The following is a 16,366-nucleotide window of genomic DNA, read 5'->3' as shown; positions in this document are numbered from 1 at the left end:
AAAGCAAAAAAGACCAGAAAGGACCCAAGAACATTACCAGAAATACCAACTCCATAGCAATACAATGGCATTAAATTCATTTCTTTCAATAATCAACTCTGAATGTAAATGGACTAAATGCTCTAATCAAAAGACACAGGGTAACAAAACGGATAAAAAAAAAACAACGCCCATCTATATGCTGACTACAAGATACTCATTTTAGACCTAAAGACATCTGCAGTTTGGGGCGCCTGGATGGCTCCGACAGTTAAGCATCTGACTCTTGGTTTCAGCTCAGGTCATGATCTCGCATTTGTGAGTTCAAGCCCCGTATTGTGCTCTGCACTGACAGTGCAGAGCCTGCCTGGGAATCTCCCTCTCCCTCTCTCTCTGCCCCTTCCCCATTCATGTTCTTTCTCCCTCAAAATAAATAAATAAACTTTTAAAAATTAAAAAAAAAAAAAAAGACAACTGCAGACTGAAAGGGGATGGAGAAGCAACTATCATGCTAATGGATGTCAAAATAAAGCCTGAATAGCAATACTTATATCAGACAAATTAGATTTTAAAATAAAGACCATAACAACAGATGAAGAAGGGCATTATATCATAATTAAGGAGGTTACCCACCAAGATCTAACAATTGTAAATATTTATGCCACCAACTTAGAATCATCCAAATACACAAGTCAAATAATCACAAACATAAACAAACTCATTGATAATAATACCATAATAGTAGGCGGACTTTAACACCCCACTTACAGCAACACACAGATCATCTTAGCAGAAAATCAGCAAGGAAACAATGGCTTTGAATGACACACTGAACTGGATGGACTCAACAGATATGCTGAGAACATTTCATCCTAAAGCAGCAGAATACACATTCTTCTTGAGTGCACATGGAACATTCTCCAGAACAGATCACACACTGGGTCACAAAACATCCCTCAAAAAGCACAAAAAGATCAACATCATTCCATGCATATTTTCAGACCACAATGCTATGAAACCTGAAATCAGCCACAAGAAAAAATTTGGAAAGACCACAAACACTTGGAGATTAAAGAACATCCGTAAACCAAGAAATTAAAGAGGAAATAAAAAAGTACATGGAAGCCAATGAAAATGAAAACATGACAGTCCAAAACCTTTCAGACGCAGCAAAGGCAGTCATAAAAGGGAAGTATATCCCAATCCAGGCCTTGCTGTAAGAAGGAAGCAATGTTTCAAATACACAACCTAACCATTCACCTAAAGGAGCTGGAAAAAGCACAGCAAATAATGCACAAAACCAGCGGAAGAAGGGAAATAAAGATTAGAGTGGAAATCAATGATTTCTAAATCAAAAAAATAGTAGAACATATTAATAAAACTAAGCTAGTTCTTTGAAAAAATTAACAAAATTGATAAACTCCTAGATTTATCAAAAAGAAAAAGGAAAGGACCCAAATAAATAGAATTACAAATGAGAGGAGATTTCACAACAAACACCATAAAAATACAAACAATAATAAGAGAATATTATGGACAATTATATGCAAACAGATTGGGCAATCTGAAAGAAATGGATAAATTCCTACAAGCATATAAATTACCAAAACTGAAACAGGTAAAAGTAGAAAATTTGAACAGACCCATAACCACTGAAGAAATTGAATCAGTAATTATAAACTAACAAAACTGAAACAGGAAGTAGAGCATTTGCACAGACCCACAGCCAGTACAGAAATTGAATCTGTTAAAAAAAATCTCCCAACAAACAAAAGTCCAGTGTCAGATGGCTTCCTGGGGCAATTCTATCAACATTTAAGAAGAGTTAACACTTATTCATTTGAAGCTGTTCCAAAAAATAAAATGGAAGGAAAACTTCCAAACTCATTCTGTGAGGTCAGCATTTCTTTGATTCTAAGACGAAAGACTCCACTAAAAAGGAGAATTACAGACCAATTTCCCTGATGAACATGGATGTAAAAATTCTCAACAAGATACTAGCAAACCAAATGCAACAATACATTGAAAGAATTACTCACCATAAGCAAGTGGGATTATTCCTGGGCTGCAGGAGTGGTTCAATATCCACAAATCAATCGATGTGATATATCACATTAATGAAAGAAAGGATAAGAACCACAAGATTCCCTCAATAGACACAGAAAAAGCATTTGACAAAATATAGCATCCTCTCTTGATAAAAACTCTCAAGAAAGTAGGGATGGAGGGAACATCCCTCAACATCACAAAGGCCATCCATACACGAAAGACCCATAGCTACTATCATCCTCACTGAGGAAAAACTGAGAGCTTTTCCTCTAAGGTCAAGAACACAAGAGTGATGTCTGCTCTCACAACTGTTGTTTATCACAGTACTGAAAGTACTAGCCTCAGTAATCAGATAACAAAAAGAAAAAAAAGTCATCCAAATTGGCAAAGAAGTCAAACTTTCACTTTTCACAGATGACATGATATTCTATGTGGAAAACCTCAAAGATTCCACCAAAAAACTTCTAGAAATGATACATGAATTCATCAAAGCTGCAGAATATAAAATTAACATACAGAAATCAGTTACATTTCTATACACCAATAATGAAGCAACAGAAAAAGAAATCAAGGAATCTATGCCATTGATAATTGCACCAAAAACCATAAAATACCTAGGAATACCTAACCAAAAAGGTAAAAGATCTACACACAGAAAGTTATGGAAAACTTAGGAAAGAAATTGAAGAAGACACAAAGAAATAGAAAAATATTCCATTCTCATGGACTGGAAGAAAAAATATTGTTAAAATGTCAATACTACCCAAAGCAATCTACACATTCAATGCAATCCCTATCAAAATACAAGCATTCTTCCCAGATCTAGGGCAAATAATTATAAATTTGTACAGAACTAGAAAAGTCCCCAAAGAGCCAAAGTAATGTTGAAAAAGAAAACCAAAGCTGGAGGCATCCCAATTCTGAACTTCAAGCTACATTACAAAGCTACAATCATCAAGATAGTATGGTACTGGCACAAAAAGAGACACATAGATCAATAGAACAGAACAGAAAACCCGGAAATGGACCCACAAATACATGGCCAACTAATCTTTGACAAAGCAAGAAAGAATATCCAATGGAAAAAAGACAGTCTCTTCAGCAAATGGTGTTGGGAAAACTGGACAGCGACATGCAGAAGAATAAATCTGGACCACTTTCTTCCACCACACACAAAAATTAACTCAATATGGATGAAAGACCTAAATGTAAGACAGGAAGCCATCAAAACCCTAGGGGAGAAACCAGGCAAAACCTGTGATCTCAACTGCAGCAACTTCTTACTAGACATGTCTCCAGAGGCAAGGGAAACAAAAGCAAAAATGAACTACTGGGACCTCATCGAGATAAAAAGCTTCTGCACAGCTAAGTAAACAATCAACAAAACTCAAAGGCAACCAACATATTGGTAGAAGATATTTGCAAATGACATCTCTTATAAAGGGTTAGTATCAAAAATGCATAAAGAATTTCTCAAACTCAACACCCAAAAAATAAATAATCCAGTGAAGAATGGACACTTTTCCAAAGACATCCAGATGGCAAACAGATTCATGAAAAGACGCTCAACATTACTCATCATCAGGGAAATACAAATCAAAACCACAATGAGATACCACCCCACACCTGTCAGAATGGCTAAATGAACAACTCAGGAAACAAAGATGTTGGCGAGAATGTGAAGAAAGGGGAACACTTTTGTACTGTAATGCAAACTGGTGCAGCCCCTCTGGAGAACAGTACAGAGGTCCCTCAAAAAATTAAAAATAGAGCTATCCTATGGCTAGCAATTACACTACTATGTATTTACACAAAAAATACAAAAATGCTGATTCGAAGGGGCATATGCACCCCAATGTTTACAGCAGCACTATCAACAACAGCCAAATTATGGAAAGACCCCAAATGTCCAATGACTGATGAATGGATAAAGAAGATGTGGTATATATATACAATGGAATATTACTAAGCAATCCAAAAGAATGAAATCTTGCCATTTGCAACAATGTGAATGGAACTAGAATGTATTTTGCAAAATGAAATCAGAGAAAGACAAATATCATGATTTCACTTATATGTGGAATTTAAAAAAACAAAACAGATGAACATAGGGGAAAGAAAGGAAAAATAAGATAAAAACAGAGAGGGAGGCAAACCAGGGAAGACTCTTAAATACAGGGAACAAACTGAGGGCTGTTAGGGGGGAGATGGGGACGGGATGGGCTAAATGGGTGATGGGCATTAAGGAGGGCACTTGTTGGAATGAGCACTGGGTGTCATATGTAAGTGATCCATCACTAAATTCTACTCCATTATTATACTATATGTTAACTAACTTGGATTTAAATTAAAAAAAAATAATAAATTTGTTGTAGATTTAAAAAAAAGATGAAGTATACAACAAAATAAAGATACAGAAATCTAAATAATGTAATTAATAAGCTATGTTTGATTGATAAATTTCGAATTCCATACCCTATGAAAAACTGCATACCTATTTTCAGGTATCCATGTAACATTAAATAACCTATCCACTCAAAAAGGAAAAAAAATTGTGAGAATTTGGGCTTTTACCATTAATGTTTGAACGCCAGTTATGCCTTTAAATAAACTGGCTATAAAACAATGAGAAAAATGTTCATCTCCAAGAATTTTTTTCTTTTTTTTTTTTAAGATTTTAATATATATTTTAGAAAGAGCCTACAAGCAGGGCAGAGAGAAAGGAAAGAGAGATAGAGAGGGAGAGAGATTCTTAAGCAGGCTCCATTACCAGCGTGGAACCCAAAGCAGGGCTCAATCCCACGACCCTAGGATCATGACTTGAGCCAAAATTAAGAGTCAGATTCAAGAGAGTGACCTACCCAGGTGCCCCTGCAAGAATTTTCTAAAGACTAAATGAAATACAGTATTTAAAGTTTAGTAGTCTGGCACATGGTCTCAGATACACAAATTGTTCTTAATACTGTAGGATATTTGCCTTATGTTTTAGATATTCTTTACTGAAAGAGAAAACATTATTTCTGTAGTGCAGTCATCTACTTATCTATAATAGCAAACATTAATTCACAAAGAATCTAAAAATCACATTTTTTCAAAATGGAACTCATTGTTGTAATACTAAAACTTAAACTGATATATAAAATGCATAAGCTAGGAAACAAAAAGTCTAAGTTTTAAACTTCCTTGTCCTAGAGTTGGTGACTATTCTGTCACATTTCTTTATGATATAAACACACATAATAAGCTGTTTATATTATATATTTAACTTAGTTCACTAATACGTCTTCGAGATCATCCCATATCATTATCCATTACAGACATTCCATTCTTTTTAAAAGGTTGCATAGTGTTCTATTATATGAATATTATATGAAATTTTGGTTGTTTATAATATGAGTAATCAAAAACAATGCAATAATACACATATTGGATGTAAAGCTACATTTTGGAAAATAGCTGCCAATTTTACCAGATACTGAAGGATATACACAATATGCTACAATTTATATACAAAACAGAAAGAAAATAAGAACATTTGTGTTAACTGTATATGTACAAAGGAAATTAGGAAAAATACAAAAACCAACTAATAAAAATTATTTTCTTTGAGAGTCATTCTGAGAACCAGATAAATAAGAGACACAGTTAAGATTTTTCACTTATATGCCTTTGGAAACTTTTTTATCTTGAATAATATCACTGTATTCCTTACTCAAATAATTAAAGTCAAAGAATGTAGCTTTTTCTTTCCATCTAAAATGCAAACATAAAATACATCAAGTATCTCATCAAAGCATTACACAGATTTAAAAAAAAAAAAAAGTGAAAGCACCTGTACAGGTTAATTCTTATGTAAGAAAAAAGCACAGAGTGCAATTACCAGGGACTACATTCTGGTTGCTGGAAGTAGTGACAGACCAAATGCTGTTTTGTAACCGAATAAAAAGACATACTTGAAATTCTAAAAAAGTTCCCTTATTTTTTCTACCTTTTTAATAAAATGTTTTATCTTAATAAAAGTTTGTCAATCTCTGAGATTGTGAACAAGAACTTTCCTTACCTATTTCTTTACAACTGTACCCTTCTCCTTCCTTTCTTTCTTCATATAATCTACATGGACTTTTTTCTTTCTCTTTCTCCCTTCCTGCCATTTCTACAGGACATGCAAAGAGAATGCAGGATATCTTTCCTCACACCAAAGGAGGATACTGTAATATACACTAAAATATTTCAAGTGAAATGTTACCTACACCTCATATTTCATTTACTTTGAAAAATTCTTAAAATTTAATCTCAAGAGCTTCCTATTCCAATAAAAAGCCTGAATTAATTTAGGACAATTACACAAACTATATTCTGAATATAATTATTTCAGATGAAATGCTCCATCATTTGGGGTTTAAATCTGAGCGTTGAAAATTAAATGTAAAATTCAGATTTTCATTGTGTAATGTGTCACGCACATGTTACCATGAACCCAAAAACGTAATAATTAAAGAAACTATAAAAATGCCTTTTTTAAAAAGTTTGAATTATGCCAAATCTACTAAATATTTTGATTAATAATTTAGTTTCATATAAAATGAGAATATAATAAGCATACATTATAATGTATATAAACTTAATTCTTAAAATTTGATGATTCAGGGGCGCCTGGGTGGCTCAGCCGGTTAAGCGGCCGACTTCGGCTCAGGTCATGATCTCGCACTCCGTGGGTTCGAGCCCCGCGTCGGGCTCTGTGCTGACAGCTCAGAGCCTGAAGCCTGTTTCAGATTCTGTGTCTCCCTCTTTCTGACCCTCCCCCGTTCATGCTCTGTCTCTGTCTCAAAAATAAATAAACATTTAAAAAAAATTAAAAAAAAAATTTGATGATTCAGAGGAAATTTAAAAATCTTATATGAAGATAATCATTATGAATATAAATCTTTGCGAAAGTTATATGGAAATATCACTATGAGAAGATTTTTTTCATTAAATATCTGGACAAAGCATTATTTACTATAAATCAATATTTTAGGGATTTGCAAACCTTTTTAAAATTAAATTTTGAAAAAGTTTTACCTTCATGTGATTTTTCAAAGGATCCAAAAGATTAAAATGAATATTGCACTTTGGACAAGCTCTTGGAAAGGGTGTTCCATTTTTAGATTGATTTGATGAGGTATTTGTACCTAAAATAAATTCAAAACATATGTAATTCAAAATTCATCTTTTATAACTTTAACCACTAAAAATAGTCAGGAAATTTACAATTTCTAAAATTTATATATAAATACTATAATTTCTTTTTTATATGCCACATTTCACATTTACCTTTTGATGATGTAGCCTGGGGAGATGTCACTGAAAGAGACTTAACTGAAGGAAATACAGCTGAAGAATTTATTCCAGAAACACCATCACTGGGCTTAGGTTTTTTTGGATTAACGCTGTTTACTTCAGAAGTAGAAGGACGTTTTGATAAAAACGAACTTTCATTCATACCTACAATGAGTTAAATAAGTGGGAAAAGTATTTTTAAACACTGTAGCATGTTTCCTACAACTAAATAAAATTACTTTGGAGCTAAATTAAATGTAATACAATTGAGTGATCCTATCATTCAAATGACAATAAATAATGATAAAAATTTATGTGATGAAAAGTCAGGGGTGTACCAAATGGAAATCTTGAAAAAGAAGAACAAAACTGGAGGCATCACAATCCCAGATTTTAAGATATACTACAAAGCTATAGTAATAAAACAGTATGGTACTGGCATACACACAGATCAGTACAACAAAACAGAGAGCCCACAAATAAACCCACAATTATATGGTCAATGAATCTACAACAAAGGAGGCAAGAATATACAATGGTTTGAAAAAGTCTCTTCAACAAATGATGTTGGGAAAACTGGACAGTTAATATGCAGAATGAAACTGGATTACTTTATTACACCATACACAAAAATAAACTCAAATGGAATAAAGACCTAAATGAAAGATCTGAAACCATAAAATTTCTACAAGAAAACATGGGCAATAATCTCTTTGAAATCAGCCATAGAAATATTTTTCTAGATAGGTCTCCTCTGGCAAGGCAAACAAGAGCAAAATTAAACTATTGAGACTACACCAAAATTAAAGACTTTTGCACAGCAAAGGAAACCATCAACAAAACAAAGAGGCAATCTGCAGAATGGGAAAAGATATTTTCAAATGATAGATCCAATAGGGAGTTAATATCCAAAATTTACAAATAACTTATACAACTCAACAGCAAAAAAAAAAAAATAATAATAATAATAACACAATTAAAAATGGGCAGAAGACATGAACAGACATTTCTCCAAAGCAGACATAGAGATGACCAACAGACGCATGAAAAGATGTTCACCAACACTAATCATCAGTGAAATGCAAATCAAAACCACAATGAGAAATCATCTCACACCTGTCAGAATGGCTAAAATCAAAAAGACAAGAAATAACAAGTGTTGATGAGGATGTGGAGGAAAAGGAACCCTCATGCATTGGTAGGAATGCAAGCCAGTGCAGCCACTTTGGAAAACAGTGTAAAGGTTCCTCAAAAAACTAAAAATATAATTACTGTATTATCCAGTAATTCCACTACTGGGTATTTACTCAAAGAATACAAAAACATAAATTCAAAAAGATGTATGTTTATTGCAGCATTATTTACAATAACCAAAATATAAAAGAAACCCAAGCATCCATCCACAGATGAATGGATAAAGAAAATGTGATGTATATATATACACAATGGAATATTAGCCATAAAAAAGAATTAAATCTGAACTTTTGCAACAACATAGATGGACCTAGAGGGTACAATGCTATAGTGAAATAACTCAGTCAGAGAAAGACAAACGCCATATGATTTTATTCATATGTGTAATTTAAGAAACAAAACAAATGCATAAAGAAAAAAAGGAGAGAAAGAAATAGCCCAGACTCTTAAATATAAAGAACAAACTGGTAGTAGCCAGCAGGGAGGTGGATGGGGAATGGGTGAAATAGGTGAAGAGGATTAAAAGTACACTTATCATGAAGAGTACTGAGTAACATACAGAATTTTTGAATCATTATATTATACCCCTGAAACTAATATAACACTGTATTTAATTATATTTGAAATTTTTTAAAAAGTAATTTAACTTTTGGGTGAGGAACTAAAATGGCAGCATAGTAGGACTCTAGGCTCCTCTTGTCCCTTGAACACAACTAGGTAACTATAGCATCATTCTGAATACTCAAGAAATTGACCTGAGGACTGACAGAACAAACACCACAACTAGAGGGAGAGAACAGGCCAAACATCTAGGTAGGTAGGAAGCACAGAGACTTTGGGGGAGAAATGGACTGCAGGTGCTGCAGAGAGGAGGGAGCCCTGGTGGTGGAGAGATGAGAAAGAGAGGGGAGGGAGAAAGAAAGAAAAAGAAAAGAACACACAGGGGAATGCACAAAAACACTTCCCCAAAGCCACTGGCCGGGAAAAGGAGACGGGCGGATTTTCCTAAGTTTTTGCAATCAGCGGCGCTTGAAGACAGGAGTTTTAAAGGTCAGCAGACTTGATGAGAAGGCAGGCAAACAAATCTGGGGCAGACAGTGACATCTGAGGAGTGCCCAAGGCACACAGTGGGGAAATCGTTCACTTGTGGGGCGCATCTGAAAGAGGTAGCATTTGGAGAGGCACCTCTCATGGGCCAAAAGAGCTGGGAGCGCCATTTCCCTACCCTTCCCCTCAGCATAGGCACAGAGCCACCTGCCAAAGGAAGCTTGGACCCAACACTGGCTGCCTACCCTGTGCACCTTGGCCTCTGGCAACTGCCATTCTTGGTCAAACCCACATCAGTCCCAGGGCAAAAAGACCTTTCTCCAGGAGGCCAGCACAGGCCATGCCCACACCACATCCCTAAAGTTTGGAGTTTTGGAAGTCAGAAGGGTTGGCTGGGATAGAGCCCTAAGTATACTGCACTGCTCCTGGCAGACAAGCAACCCAGGGACAGACAGCATGAAAATGGCAATCTGAAAAATGCCTGGGACACAAGAAGGGAAACTACCTGCTCTTCTGAGAGTGCTTCCCTGATAGCAGCAAGCACGGAGACCCCTCTCTGGGGACAAGGGAGCACGCTGGCACCATTTCTCTCCCCAAGTGTCAGCATAAACCACCTGCAGTAAACAGCACAGTGCCTACACTGACTGCCTAACCTGCTTACACCATGCCCTGCACCGCCCCCCAGCACTCTGGTGGGACTTCCCTTCTTGGGCAAGCATGCTTCAGTACCAGTGCAGTCGGCCGTTTCTCCAGAAGACCAGCAGAAACCCCGCAAATATCACGTCCCCTGGCCAGACAGTTCTGCAAGGCTTCAGTTCTAGAGGAAGTAGTTAAAACTCACCACACTCTGTTCCAGGTCCAAACAATGCTCACTGCAAGCAAACAGAACCTCTGAAGATGATTGGCCTAAAGGACATAGTAGCCAAAACACAGCAGTGAAGTGCACACAACACACACCAGAGACACTCCCTGAGGCGCCAAGCTCTGAACACTATATGACCTCTTCTTCATAAAGCCATTAGTCTCAGAAACAGGAAATACAACAGGCTTTTCTAACACACAGAAGACAGAGACCTAGATAAAATGCCATGACAGAGGATTTAATCCCAAATGAAACAACAAAAAGTCATGGCCAGAAATTTAATCAAAATAGATATAATATCCCTGATAGAAAACTTAAAGCAACAATCATACAATACTTGCTGAGCTTGAAAAAAGGGAGACCCTTACCTGAGATAAAACTGTTAAAAAACAATCAGTCAGAAATGATAAATGCAATCTGAAAACAAACTGAAACAAACTGGATGCAGAGAACACATGGATGGAAGAAGCAGAGGAACAAATAAGTGATACAGAGGATAAAATAATAGAAAATAATGAAGCTGTACGAAAGAAAGAAAGAATTATGGAACATGAGAATAGACTTAGGAACTCAGTGACTCCATCAAACATCATAACATTCATATTATAGGAATCCCAGAAGGAGAGAGAAAAGGGGGGAGAAAATTTATTTGAGAAAATAACAGCTGAAAACTTCCCTTATCTGGGGAAGGAAAGGGACATCCAGATCCAGGAAGCACAAAGAACTACCATCAAAATCAATAAAAGCAGGTCAACATCAAGACATATTGTAATCAAATTTGTAAAATATAGCCAAAAAAAAAAAAAAATCCTAAAAGCAGCAACACAAAAAGTCCCTACCTTACAAGGGAAGATCCATAAGTCTAGCTTCACATCTCTCCATAGAAACTTGACAAGCCAAAAGGGAGTGGCGTGATTTATTCAAAGTGCTAAATGGGAAAAATCCGCAGCCAAGAACACTTTACCCAGCAAAGCTATCATTCAGAACAGGCGAGATAAAGAGTTTCCCAGACAAATAAAAACTAAAGGAGTTCGTGACCACTAATACAGCCCTGCAAAAAATATTAAAAAGGGACTTTTCAAGTGGAAAAGAAAGACTAAAAGTGACAAAGACAAGGAAGGAACAGAGAAAATCTCCATAAACAATGACAAAACAAGTAATACACTGCTACTAAATATATACCTATTAATAATTACTCTAAATGTAAATGGTCTAAATACTCCACAAACAAAAGACAAAGGGTGTCAGAATGGGTAAAAAAAAAAAAAAAAGGTACTGGGGTGCCTGGGTGGCTCAGTCAGTTGAATGTCCAACTCTTGATTTCAGCACAGGTCATCCAGGGTCAGGGACTGAGCCCTGCATTAGGCTCCACACTGAGTGTGGAGTAAGATATTTTCTATCTTCCTCTGCCCCTCTCCCCACTCATGTACACTCTCTAAAATGATAAAAAAAATTTCAAAAAATAGGGGCACCTGGGTGGCTTAGTCAATTAAGTGTCCAACTTTGGCTCAGGTCATGTTCTCACAATTTGTGATTTCAAGCCCCAAATCGAGCTCTCTGCTGTCAGTGTAGAGCCTGCTTCAAATCTTCTGTCCCCCTCCCTCTCTGCCCCTTCCCATCTTGTGCTCTCTCTCTCTCTCAAAAATAAACAAACATTTAAAAATGTTCATTAAAAAAATAATAAATAGGGGTTCCTGTGTGGCTCTGTTGGTTAAGCGTCTGATTTTAGCTCAGGTCATGATCTCACAGTTCATGAGTTTGAACCCCGCATTGGGCTCTGTGCTGACAGCTTGTAGCAAGGAGCCTGCTTCGGATTTTGTCTCTCCCTCTCTGTCTGCTCCTACCCCCTCATGCTGTCTGTCTCTCAAAAAATAAGTAAACATTTAAAAAAAAATTTTTTTAATAAATAAATAATAGCAAGACCCTACTAAATACTGCCTAAAAGAAACTCATTTTAGACCCAGACACTGGTAGTTTGAAAGTGAAAGGATGGAGAAATATTTATCATGCAAAAGAACATCAAAAGAAAGCCAGAAGAGCAATACTTATATCAAACAAATTTGGTTTTAAAACACAGGCTATAGGGGCGCCTGGGTGGCTCAGTCAGTCAAGCGGCCGACTTTGGCTCAGGTCATGATCTCGCCGTCTGTGAGTTCGAGCCCCGCGTCGGGCTCTGTGCTGACAGCTCAGAGCCTGGAGCCTGTTTCAGATTCTGTGTCTCCCTCTCTCTGACCCTCCCCTGTTCATACTCTGTCTCTTCCTGTCTCAAAAATAAATAAAACATTAAAAAAAATTAAAAAAAAAAAAAAACACAGGCTATAACATGAGATGAAGAAGGGCACGAAAGAATAAAAGGGACTATCCAACAAGAAAATCTAACAATTGTAAATATTTATTACCCCAACATGGAGATACCCAAATATATAAAACAATTAATAACATAAAGGAACTAACTAATAATAATACCATAATTGTAGGAGATTTTAACACCCACTTACATCAATGGACAGATCATCTAAGCAGAAAATCAACAAGGAAACAAGGGCTTTGAATGTCACACTGAACCAGATGGACTTAACACACATATTGAGAAAATTTCATCCTAAAGCAGCAGAATACACATTCTTTTCAACTGTACAAGAGACATTCTCCAAAACAGATCACATACTAGGTCACAAATCAGGCCTCAACCAGTACAAAAAGACTGAGATCATATCAGGCGTATATTCTGATTACAATGCTATGAAACTTAAGGTGAACTGCAAAAAAAAATTTGGGAAGACCTCAAATACATGCCACTGAACAACGAAAGGGTCAACTAGGAAATCCAAAAGCAAATATAAAAAATACAAGCGAACAAATAAAAATGAAAACACAATGGTCTAAAACCTCTGGAATGTACCAAAACTGGTCATAAGAGGGAAGTTTACACTGGCTCCTGGGTGGCTCAGTCAGTTAAGCATCCAATTCTAAATTCAGCTCAGGTCATACTCACAGTTCTTGAGACTGAACCCTACATCAGACTCTGCACTAACAGTGCAGAGCCTGCTTGGAATTATCTCTCTTCCCCCACATCCCCTCCCCCCAAAAAAAGACGTTAAAAAAAATAAACTTAGTTTAAAAAAGAGGGAAGTCTGGCCTACCTTAAGAAGCAAGAAAAATCTCAAACAAACAACCTAACCTTATACGTAAAGGAGCTAGAAAAAGAACAACAAACGAAACCAAAAGCCAGCAGAAGGGAAATAATCATCAGAGCAGAAATAAATGATAAAGAAACTAAAAAAAATATTAGAACAGATCAATGAAACCAGTACCTGGTTCACTGAAAAAAAAAAAAAATCAATGAAATTGATAAACCTCTAGTCAGACTTATCAAAGAAAAAAGACTCAATAAAATCACAAACAAGAAAGGAGAAATCACAACCAATACGACAGAAATACAAACAATTATAAGAAAATATTATGAAAAACTATATGCCAAAAAACAACATGGAAGAAATGGATAAATTCCTAGAAACATATAAACTACCAAAACAGAAGAAGAAATAGAAAACTTGAACAGACCGATAGCTAGCAAAGAAATTGAATCAGCAATCAAAAATTTCCCAACAAACAAAAGTCCAGGGCCAGATGCCTTCACAGGGGAATTTTACCAAACATATAAAGAAGAGTTAATACCTATTCTTCTCAAATTATTCCAAAAAACAGAAACAAAAGGAAAACTTCCAAATTTATTCTATGATGCCAGTATTACCCTGATAGCAAAACCAGACAAAGACTGCACGACAAAAGAGAACCACAGACTAATATCCCTGATGAACATGGATGCAAAAATTCTCAATAAAGTACTAGCAAATCAAATCCAACAGTACATTAAAAGAATCATTCACAACAATCAAGTGGGACTTATTCCTGGGATGCAAGCGTGGTTCAATATTTGCAAACCAATGTGATACACCACATTAGTAAAAGAAAAGAACCATATGATCCTCTCAATAGCTGCAGAGAAAACATTTCACAAAGTACAATATTCATTCAGGATAAAAACCTCAACAAAGTCAGTTTAGAAGAAACATACTTTAACATAATAAAGGTCACATACAAAAATCCCACAGCTAGTATCATCCTCAACGGGGAAAAACCGAGAGCTTTTCCTCTACAGTCAGGAGTAAGACAAGGATGCCCACTCTCACCACTTTCATTGAACATAGTGATGGAAGTTCTAAGCACAGCAATCAGAAAACACAAAGAAATAATGGAATTCCAAATTAGCAAGGAAGAAGTCAAACTTTCACTATTTGTAGATGACATGATACTGTGTACAGAAAACCCAAAAGACTCCACCAAAAAACTGCTAGAACTGATACACAAATTCAATAAAAAATGAATGTAGAGAAAACTGTTGCATTCCTATACACCAATAATGAAGCAGCAGAAGGAGAAATTGAGAAATCAACTCCATTTATGACTGCACCAAAAACAATAAGATACCTAAGAATAAACCTAACCAAAGAGGTAAAAGATCTATATGCTGAAAATTACAAAACACTGATGAAAGAAACGGAAGATGACACCAAGAAATGAAAAAAACATTCCATGTTCATGTATTGGAACAACAAATACTGTTAAAATGTGTATATTACCCAAAGCAATCTACACATTCAATGCAATCCCTATCAAAGTACCAACAACATTTTTCAGAACTAGAACAAATCCTAAAATTTGTATGGAACCACAAAAGACCCTAAATAGCCAAAGCAATCTTGAAAAAGAAAAGCAAAGCTACAAGCATCACAATTCCAAACTTCAAGTTATAATACAAAGTTGTAGCGATCAAAACAGCATAGTAGTGGCACAAAAAGAGACACACAGATCAATGAAACAGAACAGAAAACCCAGAAATAAACCCACAATTATATGGTCAATTAACCTTTGACAAAGCAGGGAAGAATATCTAAAAGGAAAAAGAGAGTCTCTTCAACAAATGGTGCTGGGAAAACTGGACAGCAACATGCAAAAGAATGAAACTGGACCACTTTTTTACACCATACACAAAAATAAATTCAGACTGGATAAAAGACCTAAATGTGAGATAGGAAACCATCAAAATCCTAGAGGAGAACACAGGCAGTAACCTCTTTGACTCTGGCCATAGCAACTTCTTTCTAGATAGGTCTCCTGAGGTCAGGGAAACAAAAGCAAAAATAAATTATTGGGATATCATCAAAATAAAAAGCTTCTGCACAGCAAAGGAATCAATCAACAGAACTAAAAGGCAACCTATGAAATGGGAGATGATGTTTTGCAGATGACATATCTGATAAAGAATTAGTATATAAAATCTATAAAGAACCTCTCAAACTCAACATCCAAAAACAAATCATCCCATTAAAAAATGGGCAGAAGACATGAATAGTCATTTGTCCAAAGAAGACATACAGATGGCCAACAGACACATGAAAAGATGCTTATTAATATCACTCATCATCAGGGAAACACAAATCAAAAATACAATGAGATATCATCTCATACCAGTCAGAATGGCTAAAATTAACAGAGGAAACAACAGGTGTTGGCAAGGATGCAGTGAAAAAGGAACCCTTGTACACTGTTGGTGGTAATGCAAACTGGTGCAGCCACTGCAGAAAACAGTATGAAGGTTCCTCAAAAAGTTAAAAATAACTACACTACCATCCAGCAATTGTACTAGTAGGTATTTACCCAATGGATACAAAAATACTGATTTGAAGGGATGCATGCATGCTAATGTTTATAGCATCATTATCAACAATAGCCCAAATCTGGAGGAACCCAAATGTCCATAGACTGATAAATGGATAAAGAAGATGTGGGGTGTGTGTGTGTGTGTGTGTGTGTAATATAATACTACTGAGATATTAAAAAAGAATAAAATCT

The 16,366-nt window shown here is 35.8% G+C and overlaps 1 protein-coding gene across 13 annotated transcripts in view; it reads right to left on the bottom strand.

Moving 5' to 3' along the window:
- The window catches only part of ZNF280D (zinc finger protein 280D), a 327,588-nt gene that overhangs the window by 97,725 nt on the left and 213,497 nt on the right, over positions 1-16,366 (bottom strand). For all 13 annotated transcript variants that reach the window (XM_045449634.1, XM_045449637.1, XM_045449639.1 and 10 more), the window contains 2 exons: positions 7,342-7,512; positions 7,090-7,199 (listed from right to left, as the gene is read on the bottom strand). In XM_045449634.1, coding sequence (XP_045305590.1) covers positions 7,090-7,199; positions 7,342-7,512 — 281 coding nt within the window. The remainder of the gene's footprint in view (positions 1-7,089; positions 7,200-7,341; positions 7,513-16,366) is intronic.

This window comes from Leopardus geoffroyi, chromosome B3, assembly GCF_018350155.1.
Source record: "Leopardus geoffroyi isolate Oge1 chromosome B3, O.geoffroyi_Oge1_pat1.0, whole genome shotgun sequence".
Taxonomy (NCBI): Eukaryota; Metazoa; Chordata; class Mammalia; order Carnivora; family Felidae; genus Leopardus; species Leopardus geoffroyi.
The sequence above is the reverse complement of the archived record's forward strand: the minus strand, read 5'-3'. Positions and strand labels throughout refer to the sequence as shown.